The sequence below is a fragment of the Asparagus officinalis genome, chromosome 1 (genome assembly GCF_001876935.1).
Source record: "Asparagus officinalis chromosome 1, Aspof.V1, whole genome shotgun sequence".
Taxonomy (NCBI): Eukaryota; Viridiplantae; Streptophyta; class Magnoliopsida; order Asparagales; family Asparagaceae; genus Asparagus; species Asparagus officinalis.
Window position 1 is genome coordinate 128,115,031 of NC_033794.1, and position 14,731 is coordinate 128,129,761.

The 14,731-nt window shown below is 33.8% G+C and overlaps 2 protein-coding genes across 3 annotated transcripts; one reads left to right on the forward strand and one right to left on the reverse strand.

The window, feature by feature from the left end:
* Positions 1,228–9,922, forward strand: LOC109841752 (BTB/POZ and MATH domain-containing protein 4-like). 2 transcript variants are annotated; one of them, XM_020410721.1, is made up of 4 exons: positions 1,228–1,792; positions 7,162–7,507; positions 7,598–7,874; positions 9,254–9,438. In XM_020410721.1, exons 1-4 carry the CDS (start codon positions 1,392–1,394, stop codon positions 9,436–9,438), a joined length of 1,209 nt encoding a protein of 402 aa, XP_020266310.1. In that variant the 5' UTR covers positions 1,228–1,391. The 2 variants fall into 2 exon arrangements, with proteins under 2 accessions (XP_020266310.1, XP_020266355.1); XM_020410766.1 differs by lacking the exon at positions 1,228–1,792 and adding an exon at positions 2,344–2,406 and having other exon boundaries at positions 9,254–9,922.
* On the reverse strand, positions 10,324–14,338 carry LOC109841863 (beta-glucuronosyltransferase GlcAT14A-like). The gene is given in 7 exon segments (XM_020410812.1): positions 10,324–10,876; positions 13,348–13,463; positions 13,569–13,644; positions 13,727–13,875; positions 13,877–13,920; positions 13,922–14,013; positions 14,016–14,338. Coding segments are annotated over 7 exon segments (1,167 nt in total). The 5' UTR covers positions 14,191–14,338; the 3' UTR covers positions 10,324–10,361.

The following is a 14,731-nucleotide window of genomic DNA, read 5'->3' on the forward strand; positions in this document are numbered from 1 at the left end:
ATATATGTTATTAAAATATTAATATATGTTATTATATAATATTATTAATATATGTTATTAAAATTTTAATATATGTTATTAAAATATTATATGATATTATAATAAATACGTTATACTATAATTACTATTATATAATATTATTAATATATGTTATTAAATTGTGTTATTAAAATATTAATATATATTATATTTTATATATCATATCATATATTTGTAATATAATTAGCATGTATTAGTTAAGTAATACAAAAATATTTTAAAATTATCCCAATTGCCTTCAAAGTGGAACAACATTGTTCCAATATGGAGGATGAGATAAATTTGGGGTAATTATGAGGAAGGGGTGGAGGAGATCTTTATATAGTTGGTGTAATTTAGGGGAAAGTGGAGTATTTGTCCCCCAATTACCCCCAACAAACCAATAACACCACAAAGTTGACTCCAGTTCCAATTACCCCAATGAATAACACCAAAAATTAATGTTCCAAAAATTATCTCATTATCCCCCAAATTACACCAATGAATAACCCCCCTAAATTTATTAGGTTAAGTAAAAAGATGGAAATGTTTTGGGAGGTTTTTGGGGATTCCAAACTTATTAATTGGGGATTTAGTGAGAGTTTCAAAATTTATAGGGGTTAAGTGCAAAGCGTCCACAATTACGGGTTTAGTGAAATTAAACCCAAAATTTATAATATTTGTGTATTTCATGATCACACGTTAGTTTTGTGCGAAATGCACGCATATTTTTCTGTTCACGGAATATCTATGTCCCGAGTTTTTTTTATTTTAATTATAACTAGGGATGCAATCATGCAAGAGGGTATGAATATTAGTTGAACTATTTGTTTTCTGGATATTAAATATCAACGTATGAACAAATACACAGATATCACTTAAATATTTTATATGGTAAAGATACAAAATATTGATACAGATAAAAGATTCGGATCGATATGTGGGTATTTGTGTTGACCGAAATGCTGAAGTTATTTTAGCTTTAAATTAGTGGATCTGAAATTGATTGTTATGATCGTGAGACCTAATTGTAAGTCTATCCAAAGCATTGATGAAATATAGTTCAAGAATTTTTCTTAATTTAGACGAGCGCAACTTCCTTCTATCAAAATTATTTTAAACAAAAAAGGAAGGAAAAAAAGAGAGAAGAAAACTTCTATTTGCAAAAAAAAGTATAAGGTCTTATTTGGAAAATAAACACAAATCAGCTCTCTCTCGCTCTCTTCTTTCTGACTTTCCCTCGAAAACCAAATAATCCCAACGAGAGAAATTCCCCCTTTCTTCACACCCTAATCAACTCGATTTCTCCTTCAAAAACCCTAAAATTCCCTTCAAATTTCTATGAGAAATTAAAAGTCCAGCCGGCGGCGTCAATGATCCCCGAAATCATCGCCCCCGAGAAAGACCTCTCGGTCTCATCGCCCACGGCCTCCCGATCCGCCACCGAGACCGTCAACGGGTCCCACAAGTTCGTGATCGAGGGCTACTCGCTGGCGAAAGGGATGGGCGTCGGAAAGCACGTGGCCAGCGACGCTTTCACCGTTGGAGGGTTCCAGTGGGCGATCTACTTCTATCCCGATGGCAAGAATCCCGAGGAAAATTCGGCCTATGTCTCGGTTTTCATCGCGCTGGCGAGCGAGGGGGCGGATGTTAGGGCTTTGTTTGAGCTGACGCTCGTCGATCAGAGTGGGAGGGAGAAGCATAAGGTGCATAGCCATTTCGATCGGTCGCTGGAGAGCGGGCCGTACGCGCTCAAGTATCGGGGGAGCATGTGGTAAGATTTCTTTTCTTTTTTCAGGCCCCCTCACTAGGGTTCTGGTTGATTGCGAGGTGATTTGTGTGCAATTTGTGAAAAAATGTGCTTGTTGGTCGGTCGTTTTCTTTAAGGTGCGCATACTTCTGTCATTGGGTTGGAGAACCAAAGTTGGGTTAATGAAAATTGCGATTTTTATAAAAAATTTAATCGTCATTGTGTCAAAACTAACGAAAATGGACTAAAATCGTGAGCTTTTTTGTGTGCATGGAATTGGATCGAATCGATTAAAAACGAGCGAATATCATGGGCTATAGACCATGAAATCGCGAATTTTGAAATATGCTTATTTACATTCTTGCGTGATTTTCAAAATTCAATGAATTTCATGGGTTATATAGCCTATGATTTTTGTCAATTTTTATTCATTTCGACCTAATGACAATTTAGTTTTCTTTCTTCAAAAATTGTGATTTTCATAGGCTATAACCAACGATTTTTGTCAATTTTGTTCTTTGATTCAATGGAAAATAAGTACAAGTACCTTAAAATTCATGATTTTCTAAGGTGCATAGCCATTTCGACCGGTCGCTGGAGAGCGAGCCATATATGCTCAAGTATCGGGGGAGCATGTGGTAAGTTTTTTTTTTCTTTTGTGTGTGTCACTAGGGTTCTGGTTGATTACGAGATGATTTGTGTGCAATTTGTGAAAAATGTGCTTGTTGATTGGTCATTTTCTTTAAGGTGCGCATAATTTTGTCATTAGGTTTGAGAACCAAAGTTGGGTTAAGGGAAATTGCGATATTTATAAAAAAAAATGTAACTGTCATTGTGTCAAAACTGGCGAAATGGACTAAAATCGTGGGTATATAACCCATGAAAAATACGAACTTTTTCGTGTGCGTGATTAATTAGCATTTGGTCGAATCGATTGAAAATGAGCGAATATTATGGGCTATAGCCCATGAAATTGCGAATTTTGAAATATGCTTAGTTACATTTCTACGTAAATTTCAAAATTCAACGAATTTCATGGGTTATGTAACCCATGATTTTTGTCAATTTTCATTCATTTTGACCCAATGACAATTTAGTTTTCTTTTTGAAAAAAATTGTGATTGTCATAGGCTATAACCAATAGTTTTTGTTAATTTCGTTTTTTGATCCAATGGCAAATAAGTACCAGTACCTTAAAATTCACGATTTTCTATAGGCTTTTAGTTCATAGATTTTATCTTTTTTTTGGTCTGATGCGACCTAATGACTATTTATTAGCCATATGCTTCAAAATTTGTAATTTTTCTGGGTATAACCCATGATTTTTGTGCATTTTCATTTGCATCTGATAAGAAAATGCTTCTTAATCCTCAAATCGGTATGTTATGAGCCCAATGTAGACTTAGTCTTTTGAAGTACACTAGTTAGATTACACGTGCAATGCACGTGGTCAAATATCATGGTTATTTAAATAGATAAAATAGATTAAAAATAAAAAAGAAAATAAAGTTTTTTGTGGGATTGATTATCAACATAATAATCTCTCTTTCAAATAAAATATTATCATTGTTTCCTTTAATCCAGACTATCGCTACGTGATGTGAGTTATAAACACATTGATCTAGTACAATATCTTTGTTTATTAGTATCTTGAAGTCTTTAAAAGATGGGTGATCATTCAATTCGCATAAGAATTTTGCATATGAATTTACTTATAATATGTTCATTAAACTTTTAGTTGTGGTTTGACTCATATTCACATTAACTTTTAGTTGTGATTTGACTCATATTTATATAGTCAATCGATTAAACATATTAAAATTATAATGACCACAGACCACAGTTAAAATTATATGTTGGGTTTACATTAAATATAATTTATAAAAAAATAGTACATTAAAGTTAAAAACCTTTTAACCACTATATAGATTGTTTGAAAATTTTTACATGTATAAACTATACTATCAAGGAATAGTGATGTGCACACTTAACTATAGCCTAATACATCTTAAGAACGACTTACTCTTCAATATCATCATTAATTGATGTATCTATGCATTACACTAAAAATACAATAAAAATTTAGAAAACTACAAAAGAAATAAACTCAAAAGTTTTTAAAATTGTAAAAACAAACACCCTAAAATTTTATAATTAACAAATACACAAAACTTAAAAAAATTACTTTAAAATCCAAGAAACTACAAAAAATCATTGAAAATTTTTAAACTTTGGAGGGGTAATTTGTAATGTACGAAACTTTAAGTTTTTTTGTAAATTTCAAATCTAATATATTTTTAATTAGTTATGTTCTTTTAAAAACCATTATGGGTAATATTGACCATGAAATTTTTTTCCTAAACCTATACTTTTAAAGGGAGTATGATATTTTTTGAAAATTTTTTATTTTCTAGGGGTTGCTAGTAATTTTGTATATTCATTTTAGTGTCTATAGGTTAGAAATTTCCATGGTGTTTTTTTTTTAAATTATGAATATTAGGGATTTTTTTATAAATTTTTAAACTTATAGGCATTTTCTATAGATTATAAATTATTTATAGACTATTTATAATTCCTATATTTTTAATTTACTAATGAGTTTGAAATTCTCAAAGTGGTTTTTATAAAATTTAAATTTTGAGTGTTTGTTTGTAATTTTTAAAACTTTAAGGGTGTTTTCTATATATTATAAATTATGCATGGGATATTTCTAACTCCTATATTTCTAATGTATTGTTAGGTTTGAAATTATCAAGATTTTTATAAATTTTACAATCTTGAGGGGTTTATCTTGTAATTTGTAAAAAATTTAGAGTTTTATTGCAAATTCCATAATTTTTTGGGGGTTGTTTGTGTTATTTTTAGGTTTTTATTGTGTTTATATGCTTGAAATTTTCAATGTGTTTTTTACAAATTTTGAATTTTAGGAGTGTTTTTGCATTTTTTAATACTTACATTATACTTTCTCCAATGTCAAAAACTTTTATTTTTTAGCTAGCATATATTTTTCAGATTTCTCATTGAATTAAAATAAGTAAAGTTTATAATTTTTAAGATGTTTTAATAAAATTTTAAATTTGTAGGAGTGTTTTTGCATTTTAAAAACTTAGGAGGGTATTTTCTACAAGGTCTAGGAATTAAAATTGTATTATCCTGTAGCTAAATAAATAAATATAATTTAAAAGTAATAATTTAAATTATTGAGTGCCAAATATTCGTTTATGCGAGAAAGTAAAGTAATCTATGGTCTATATACTTATATAGTCAATCAATTAAACATATTAAAATTATAATGACCACAGTTAAAATTATATGGTGGGTTCACATTAAATATAATTTATATTAAAATTATAATGACCACAGTTAAAATTATATGGTGGGTTCACATTAAATATAATTTATAAAAAATAGTACATTAAACACAGTTAAAATTATATGGTGGGTTCACATTAAATATAATTTATAAAAAATAGTACATTAAAGTCAAAAACCTTTTAACCAACATATTGACTGTTTAAAATTTTTTGTATGTATAAACTATAGTGCCTAGGAATAGTGATATGCACACTTAACTATAGCTTGATTAAGAACGATTTATTCTTCAATATCATCATTAATTGATGTATTTATGCATTACACTAAAAACACAATGAAAATTTAGAAAACTACAAATGAAATACCCTCAAAAGGTTTGAAAATTGTAAAAACAAACACCTTAAACTTTTATAATTAACAAATACACAAAACTATTAAAAATTATATTAAAATCCAAGAAACTACAAAAAATCATTGAAAATTTTCAAACTTTGGAGGGGTAATTTGGAATGTACTAAACTTTAAGATTGTTTTTTTTATAAATTTCAAATCTAACAGATTTTTAATTAGTTATGTTCTTTTTAAAAAAGTTATGAGTAATATTGATCATGAAAAGTTTTTCCTAAACCTATACTTTTAAAGGAATTATGATATTTTTATGTAAATTTTTTCTATTTTCTAAGGTTGCTAGTAATTTTGTATATTTATTTTAGTGTCTATAGGTTAGAAATTCTCATGTTATAAATTATGAATATTAAGGGTTTTTTGTAATTTTTAAACTTATAGGTCTGTTCTATAGATTGTAAATTGTTTATAGACTATTTATAATTCCTATAGTTTCAATTTACTAATGAGTTTGAAATTCTCAGTGTTTTTTGTAAAATTTAAATTTTGAGTGTTTTTTTGTAATTTTTAAAACTTAAAGGGTATTTTCTATAAATTATAAATTATGTAGGGGATATTTGTAACTTCTATATTTTTAATATACTGTTAGGTTAGAAATTATCAGAAATTTTATAAATTTTACAGTATTGAGGGTTTTATCTTGCAACTTGTAAAAAGTTTAGAGTTTTATAAATTTTTAGAGTTTTATCTTGAGGGTATTTTTTTACAAGGTCAAAAAACTTTTAGGTGCTGGGCTAGCATATATTTTTTAGATTTCTCTACAAATTGAAATAAGTAAAAGATTTGAATTATATCAAACATATCACCTTTATCCAATAACATGTTAAGTCTCATTATGGATAGGATAAATCATTTAATTATAAATTCAAAGTAGATAGGAAAATTAGAATAGATTAGGATAACAATATAATATTTAAAAAAATTAAGGGTAATATTGACCATGGAAAGATTTTCTCCAACTCGTACTTTTAAAGGGAGTATGATATATGATAATCTACAGTCAGTTCTCTTTGTTGAGATTTGTTTTTTCAGTTGGGTCACAATATATTCAAACTAAAACCTGATTTGATCTCTTGGAAAACTAGCTAATATTAAATTCATTACTTAATCCTAATTGTTGAACCTGATGTCTACAAGTATATTTGTTAAGAACATTTCTGGGTCAGTTCTCTTTGTTGGAAGTTATCTTTTTAGTTGGTCATAATATATTCAAACTAAACCTGATTTGATGTCTTAGAGAAACTAGCTATTATTAAATCCAATACTCAATCCTAATTGTTGAACCCAACGTCTACAGGTATATGTGTTAATGAACATTTCCGATTAATTTTAAGTTATATCTCAGAAACCTTTTTTTTTAAAGACTAATTCCAGAGGTAAATTGTAAGCACTCCTCTTCACTACTGGTGAAGTGTCTTTGAAATTTTAATCTATGAAAGAACTCCTCTTCACTACTGGTGAAGTGTCTTCGAAATTTTAATCTATCAAGTGTCTTCAAAATTTTAATCTATGAGATGCTTTGATATGGTATTGGCAGTTTCTCAACATGGCAGGATGGACATGCGTGGGAACATGCCCAATCTTTTATAATGTTAATTACATTGCAACTTTTGAATGCATGTATATTTCTTAGGCTACACCGCCACTGACAATATTTGTTTTATACCTTTCAGGGGCTATAAGCGATTTTTCAGAAGAGCAGCGCTGGAGACATCGGACTATCTCAAGGATGATTGCCTGAAAATCAATTGCACTGTTGGCGTTGTTGTGTCAGTTATGGATTGTCCCAGGTTACACTCAATACATGTTCCTGATTCTGATATGGGAATGCATTTTGGGGCACTTCTGGAAAATCAGGAAGGCTCTGACATAGTTTTCGATGTAGCCGGAGTAAAGTTTCATGCACATAAGTTGGTATTGGCTGCAAGATCCCCTGTATTTAGAACATCATTTTATGATGGAGTAAATAGTGAACAAAATGAAATTGCTATCACAGATTTGGAGCCTAAGGTTTTTAAGGTGAGGACATCCATTCATTATTTTTGTGCACACACAAAACTATTGATTTTCCCTTTATTTAATACTACCTTTGCTTGATGTCCTGGTCAGGCAATGCTCCACTTTATCTACATGGATTCCCTTGTCGAAGATGAGGTTTTGGTTGCATCAGGTTCTCCTCTAATTTCTTTATCTGACACAGTAGCTGCCAAATTATTAGCCGCAGCAGACAAGTACGGGTTGGAAAGGCTTCGAATGATGTGCGAATCTTATCTATGCAAAAATATATCGGTTAATACTGTAGCTAACATTCTTGCATTGGCTGATCAGTATCATGCCATGAAACTTAAAGCTGCTTGTCTCAAATTTGCTGCTGAAAACCTGTCAGGTATTCTCTTTTAAATCATCCTGCATGCTTATCTTTGCTTCTTTTCTCAGATTTCGTCATGGGCATCCTTTTGGTGCATATATCACTACCACGTTTCTAGCTAGTTTTAATTTTTCTTGAGGCTAGTTTCTTTCTTTCTGAATGAAGTAAAAAATAATAGCCTACGTTAGGACAATATATAGGTTTATTTTCATGGTTTTGACTGGAGATAGTAGTTCTTCTTGTATTCCAGAACGATGACTAAGTGATGTCTTTGGAAATTTCAATTGTTTCATTCAGAAAGGGCCAAGAAGTCTGTTCAAATTGAAATCAAAAGAACCTTCTGCTTTTGCAGTTTAACTCTTCATCTATAAACTACTTTAAAACAATTTGACTGCTTGATCTTCATTGTCCCCATCGATTTGTGCTTGCATCTATTCCTCTTCATGAAAACTCTAGTTCTTATTGTCGTATGGCCATCTAGATTTTCAGAGAAAGCAACAAACTCATGCTTGGATCCTGTACTGTCAACAACAACAACAAACAGCAACAACAAGGCGTTTATACCAAATGTTTTGGGCCAGCTGCGTGAATCTTTATTCTTCTGTTCAGTTCTGTTAAGGACCGTCTCCTTCATTAAGTCAACCTTTAACATTGAAGTTGCTTTAACCAAGTTCTCTTAGGCCTAATTCTAATCCTCCCATTATCTATAATCTTATGACTTCACCTAACTTGGGCATTTAGCAGCCTTCATTGCACATGACCAAACAATTCCAATTGATTCTCTTTCATCTTATTCTCAATAGAAGCAAGCAATATCTGGTCTCCTGAATGTATTCATTTCTTATCTTCTCTCTTAGTGTACATCTACAAGTTCATTGTAATATTCTCCTTCTAAGTACACTCAATTTTCTTTTTTTAAAGTTGTTCTTATTGCCCAATATTCTTATCCACATTGTTGGTCTTATAGCTATCTTATACAAAATTTCTTTAAGCTTGATGGGTATTCTACGGTCACTAAGAATTCCATAACCACTCCTCCATTTTAACCATCCTGATTTGATTCAACGAGCTTAAGTAATTCTCTTGTTAAAATTTTATCACATACAACATGCGAAAGTCCATACACAACAACCAATTGTCTAATAAGGATGAGTATATCTTTTAGGTTTTTTATATAATATTTGTAGCACATTTGACAAAGAGTAGATGGTTCTTGCATCACGTTCTCGGCAAAATTTCTGTTTTAGTGAATGAAAAATCGAACCATGCATTCTTATCAAAATGTCTTCTATTTACGTGAAATCTTTTAGTTTCTGTTTTCTTAATTGACTTAGTGTTTTTGGCTGTCACATTTGCTTTATGTTTATGGATCTTGAACTGGCCATCATTATTTGCAGCTGTAATGCGATCAACTGGGTTTGAATACCTCAAAGAGCATTGCCCTTCACTGCAGTCAGAACTCCTGAAGGCTGTTGCAGGGTGTGAAGAGGAGTACAGCAGTGCTGGCAAAAGCCGTAGCGTGTGGGGCCAGCTCTCCGATGGTGGGGATTCAAGTGGGCGGAGGGTAAGGCTGAGGACTTGATCGCAAGAAATATCGTACCTCTGATTACTAATTTGTAACAAATGAGGAAGAAGACATTTGCTTTGTAGTATTTCTCACCATCTTTATGGATACATAATATTGTGATGGCATAAACTGTTGTAGGTCTGATTGTAGCTGCTTACTTTCATGAGAGATGATGAACTTAGCTCTATTTGTGCATTACTGATCACAGAGACGTGTGCGCATCTTCGTTGTTACACGTTGAGGTAACAACGACAGAATATGTTGCTGATTGCTTTGATTATACCAAGACGAAGCGCCATCCTACATTGCTGGCTGCTTGATTCGGTGCAAACTGTTAATAATTCTGATAATTTGTTGTTGGGATGTAAAGGTATATGTTCTTCATCTAATTATTCTTTAATTACAAGTTTGGCTTGTTTGTACCTCTTTTGTTTTGGTATCTAATTACCGATTGAATGTTGGATATTCTGTCATGATATGGAGTGCTGGAAATTTTAGATGTCTTTGATGTCGATATCAAGAGTTCTATGAACGCACGAGATGCACAGTTTTTTCTATTTAAATATAAATTATCCAAAATATCATTTTCTGCACCAGCTTTATATTTCATCATGTAAGTGGTTCCTGTAAGAGATTATTTCTAGGGGTTAATTAGAATTTATACTGGAAAAAATAGCAAAAGCTATTTGTTGTTTACTCAGTGTATTGTGACGAGTGTTTTATGTCAGTAAATATGTATACTAATTTTATATTTCCATATTAGCCATACGGTTTATTTCAAATATCACATAACTCACTCTTCTCTTTTCTATTCCTCTCTTGTGTGACTGTGTGAGACCTTTGGCGCGCAATGACTTTCGCTTATTTAGATCATTTTATCTTATAGAAACTCAAAATCCGAGCTTCAAAAAAAAATCTTTTTTTTCCTCAAACAAACTTCATTTACACTGCCTTCTCCCAAAATTTCTACTCGACAACAACTTTGTCAATAACGACTTCAATCTCCTCGAGCCAGGTCCAGGCCTCAGACCCCCCATTTTCTTCTCCTTCCTCTTCCCGCCGCCATTACAAATTCTCCCATCAGCACACCACCCTCCATAACTGAACTGATTCTTCCTCCTCCTCAGCATCTCCTTGTCGATTTTATCGAGCACCGCGTCGTTCTTCTTGAACTTCCTCGCGAACGGCAGGCTGCTGAGGACCAGCCTCCTGTAGTCCTTGACGGTTAGAGGCTTGGGGTGCTGCTTCGGGGGGTTGTCCCATGCGATGTAATGGAGGTCGTGGTTGACCGTCGAGTTCTTGAACTCCTTGGAGTTGCAGATGAGGGTCTGGAAGTAGCCCTCAGGGGACGAGACGAAGTTTGTGTAGTAGAGGAGGAGGGTTCTTGGGAGATTGTCGTAGCCAATGATGCAGTACTCTGCAAAGGATCTGGAGAGTACGGTCCATGCTGAGCCTGGCAGAGTGAGGAGCGTACGAATGCTTGTTAGTAGTTTACACGGGACTAATTTTCAAAGCCGACCCATTTAGACTTTTATTCCCAAAAAACGACCTCGTTTAAACACAATTGTAAAAACCGATCTGGTTTTAGCCTCAGCGCTGAAACCAGGTCGGTTTTTGAAATTTTTTTTTCCAAAACTTCACGGGAGTTCAACTCCCGTGAAGTTTAGTAGATCTGCTAAACTTCACGGGAGTTCAACTCCCGTGAAGTTCCATAGTTCAAAAATTTTGAAGTTTTGGAGTTTTTTTTCCAAAAATCGACATGGTTTCAGCGCTGAGGCTGAAACTAGGTCGGTTTTTGCAATTTTGTTTGAATGAGGTCGTTTTTTGGGATTAAGTTCACAAATGAGTTGGTTTTAAAAATTTGTCCAGTTTACATGGATTGTGTTTGCGTGATTTATTTATGGCATATATAATATAAACACAAAAAGCTATGGCAATGGAAGGTCCGACGGAAGACATTTGACAATGTTTTATGAGGGTTAATTGCAGCAAATAGATCCCTTGTGTTATCGGCCAATTGCGGATACACCCGGTATAGTCCTACCGTTGCAGATAGGCCTCTTGAAAAAAATTTGCCGACTCTTTTACCCCCAGATGTGTACTTTTTTGTTTTTAAAGACAATTAGAGACCCCTCGAGGGGTAAAAGAGTCAGAAAAGTTCATTTTGGGGGTCTACAGGTAACTATAAACTATAGGGGCATGTCCGCTGTTGAGCGATACTGTAAGGGGTTTATCCACAAGTAACCCTTTTCGTAAATCAAGACTATTTGAAACTTCAAAATAAAGCTTAAAATGTTGGCTCTATCTACTTCAGTCTATATGATTTGACAAGAGAGGAACTTCCGAATCTTTCAACTACAATCAAGAGGCTATGATCATCTCTTTAGCTTGATAAAGCTACATGTATATGCAAGGATATTGAATGATAATATACCACACCATATAAAAAGCCATGTAGAGAACTGCTACTTTTGAAGACTGGATTCTGTAACTAGTCTTGAGAAATGATGTTGATGTATTATAACTTCTATATATTGGTAATGAATAAAAATTTTCATTGAAAAAAATAAAAAGACTATTTGAAACTTTTTTATGGGAAAGAGACCAAGTTTCACAAGACCCCAAGAACATTATAAATTAGATGAGACCTTCCGAGCTTCCAAGACTGCACAAAATCTCTCTTTAACTGTTTGAAATTTTCATACATGAAGGGTTTAAGATCTAAAACTAACTTAATTTGACCTACCCAAACACAAAAGTGGTGATCACCATCACTAGCAAATCATTAACATCTGAAACTAACTTTGGTCAATAATCTTACTCTAGTGAAACAAGTTCGGGGGGTTTTCTCCAATATAAAAAGTTTATCTAGGTTTTGCGCAAAACACCTCAAAAACCACGGGGTTCTGTAGAATCTACCCTAAAACAAAAGTAGGCATCACTAGCTAGCAAGTTATTCTCCGTCTTTTTAAAATTTAAAATTCAAGATCTTGAAAGGTGGCTACTTGTTTGGCCTCATACAAAAAATATAAATTAATTAAGTTAATGATTTAGATTTAAACAACAATTCTGGGAGGCTCTGTGGGTATAGATTGAGTAGACCGTCCTTTAATTAGCTACACATATATTAAATTAATTAAACTGGAATAAATTGTTATTTGCTTGACCACAGGACCTCATGCGAGTTCCCAAGACCCCAAAGCTTTTGCAAGTGCCTCCAAAACTTCACGGGAGTAATTTAATTAATCTACTTGATTTAAAATCAAGCTTCATTATTTAAGATAGCACTGATTTCAGCAAAGAAAGGTTAAGCATTGCTTTGCACAAAAAAAAAAAAAGAAAAAAAAAAGAAATAAACCAGTCTATAGATTATTGTTTGGATTATCGACCTCCAGTCTCAGGGACACCAATCACATGATCAGTCATTAGTTTTTCTTTTCCCCTTATTTTTTAGATGATCTTGTATATATTATATACCATATAAAGTGCAAGAGCATATAACACTACCATTAAATTCCTTGATGTACTCCACTCCCACACATCAATTTTACCAAGATAGGATGGTAGAGAGAGCTTTGTTTTAGGTATTAATAGATGCCCGTATGCACGTGCATTCGGTGCATAGTCCATTTTACTGATTAAACTTGGATTAAATATAAGACATAGTTTTTGAGTCATAAGCTCGTGTGCATAAAAACACAGTAAGCTCCCCAGATCTAGCTTTTGAGAGCCATTGTGTTTTGGCAATGTCGATACCTGCAAACTCATCGGTTGAGACTAATCAAGTGCTGGTAACTAACCGAATAAAACATAATGATGACTAATTACCAAACATTAAATCTGTATATTCGTGTCATTATTCTAATACAAGAGGATTTTATTTATTTATTTATTTATTTATTTTTTGCTGAAAATGTAACTAACCTGTGAAAAGCTTAAAAGCAGTGGGCAGGCTCCTCTGGTTGGTAGACCAAATGAGGTCTGATTTGTTGAGACTGTACAGAGCAGGGTCTATCATGATTGGCTTTGCCCTCTTATTACTAAACCACCGACAATTATTATGGAAATCTCAATTAGGATAATCCCATAAATGATTATAACAAGAAAAAAAAGAAAAAAAAAACTGTGGAAGTTAAAGATCTTACAATTTCCACCCCAAGTTGCTGGTATGCTGTATGAAGTTGAGGTTTCTAGGCAAACGAGAGAAGGCAGCAATCAGATCTGTAAACACTTGACGAATTAAAACTTGATTGATAATCAACCAGTTATATAAAAAAAAAAAAATGCTCATAAACTAACTCACCATCTTGGGTGATCAAAGGGTAGTCGGAGGCGCTCAAGTTGATGAACCAATCCCACTCTGAGCTCCTCAGCAAGATCGCCATGGCGTGGAGAGTGGTCGCAAGCATTGTTGGTCCTCTGTAGGTGACCAAGTTGGGCTTCCGGACGACGCGACGACCGGGAGAAGACCGGGTGGCCGGAGACGAGCCTGCGGAGCGCGGGCGTGCTCCCGAGGTGAAGCCTGCGAGGTCCAGGTGAGGCAGGTAGTGTTTGCAGGGTGGTAGAGGGGCGAGAGGGTTCCGGAGGAGGCCCTGTCGGCGTCGCGATGAGGTAGGCGAAGGAGGCGGGGGGTCCGACGCGGAGGCGAGGAGGGAGGGAGGAGGAAGGGGAGGGTGTTGGTTTGGTGAGGAGGAGGGATGGGATCAGGAGGAGGGAGAGGAGGAGGGAGGTGAGGATGAATGTGATCACGAACTCTTTGATGCCCATCGGTGGTGGTATGAAGAGGATCGGACGAGGATTAATTTTTCAGAACGAAATACAGAGTTTACAGTTGTAGGAGAGCGGCAGTTATCAGATGGTGTACATGTTGGTTAGGTGCTCTCATTGTGGGAGCGATATTGTTGCTGGGGATAATAATCAGAGCTGTTCAGATTTAAATCTCACGTTTCGGCACATAAATGGGACCTCAACCTCAACATGCGGGGGCACGTTAGAATAGAAAAATATAACCCTTAAATCTTATCAGAATTTAGAGTTTTATCACAGCAATAGGGTGCTTCGACGGAATGATGGGGTGATGTCTAATTATTACAGATTTTGATGTATTCTGCTATTGCCTACGATCATTAATGTTTATTAATGCAGTCATGAAATGAACTGATACTAACTACACATGGCAACATGCCCTTCACTCTCATCAGCTTTGTGAAGAGGATTCTTCATAGGATTTCCCCCCTTCCTTTTCCTTTTCACTCTTATGATGGGAATAAAAACAGAGATGGTATAGGGATGAGATCTGTTTGCTTGT

Coding starts and splice junctions, on each gene's coding strand:
- LOC109841752 (XM_020410721.1), top strand. CDS start 1,392: ATGATCCCCGAAATCATCGCCCCCGAGAAAGACCTCTCGGTCTCATCG. Junction 1,793..7,161: donor AAGTATCGGGGGAGCATGTG/GTAAGATTTCTT, acceptor TATACCTTTCAG/GGGCTATAAGCGATTTTTCA. Junction 7,875..9,253: donor TGCTGCTGAAAACCTGTCAG/GTATTCTCTTTT, acceptor CATTATTTGCAG/CTGTAATGCGATCAACTGGG.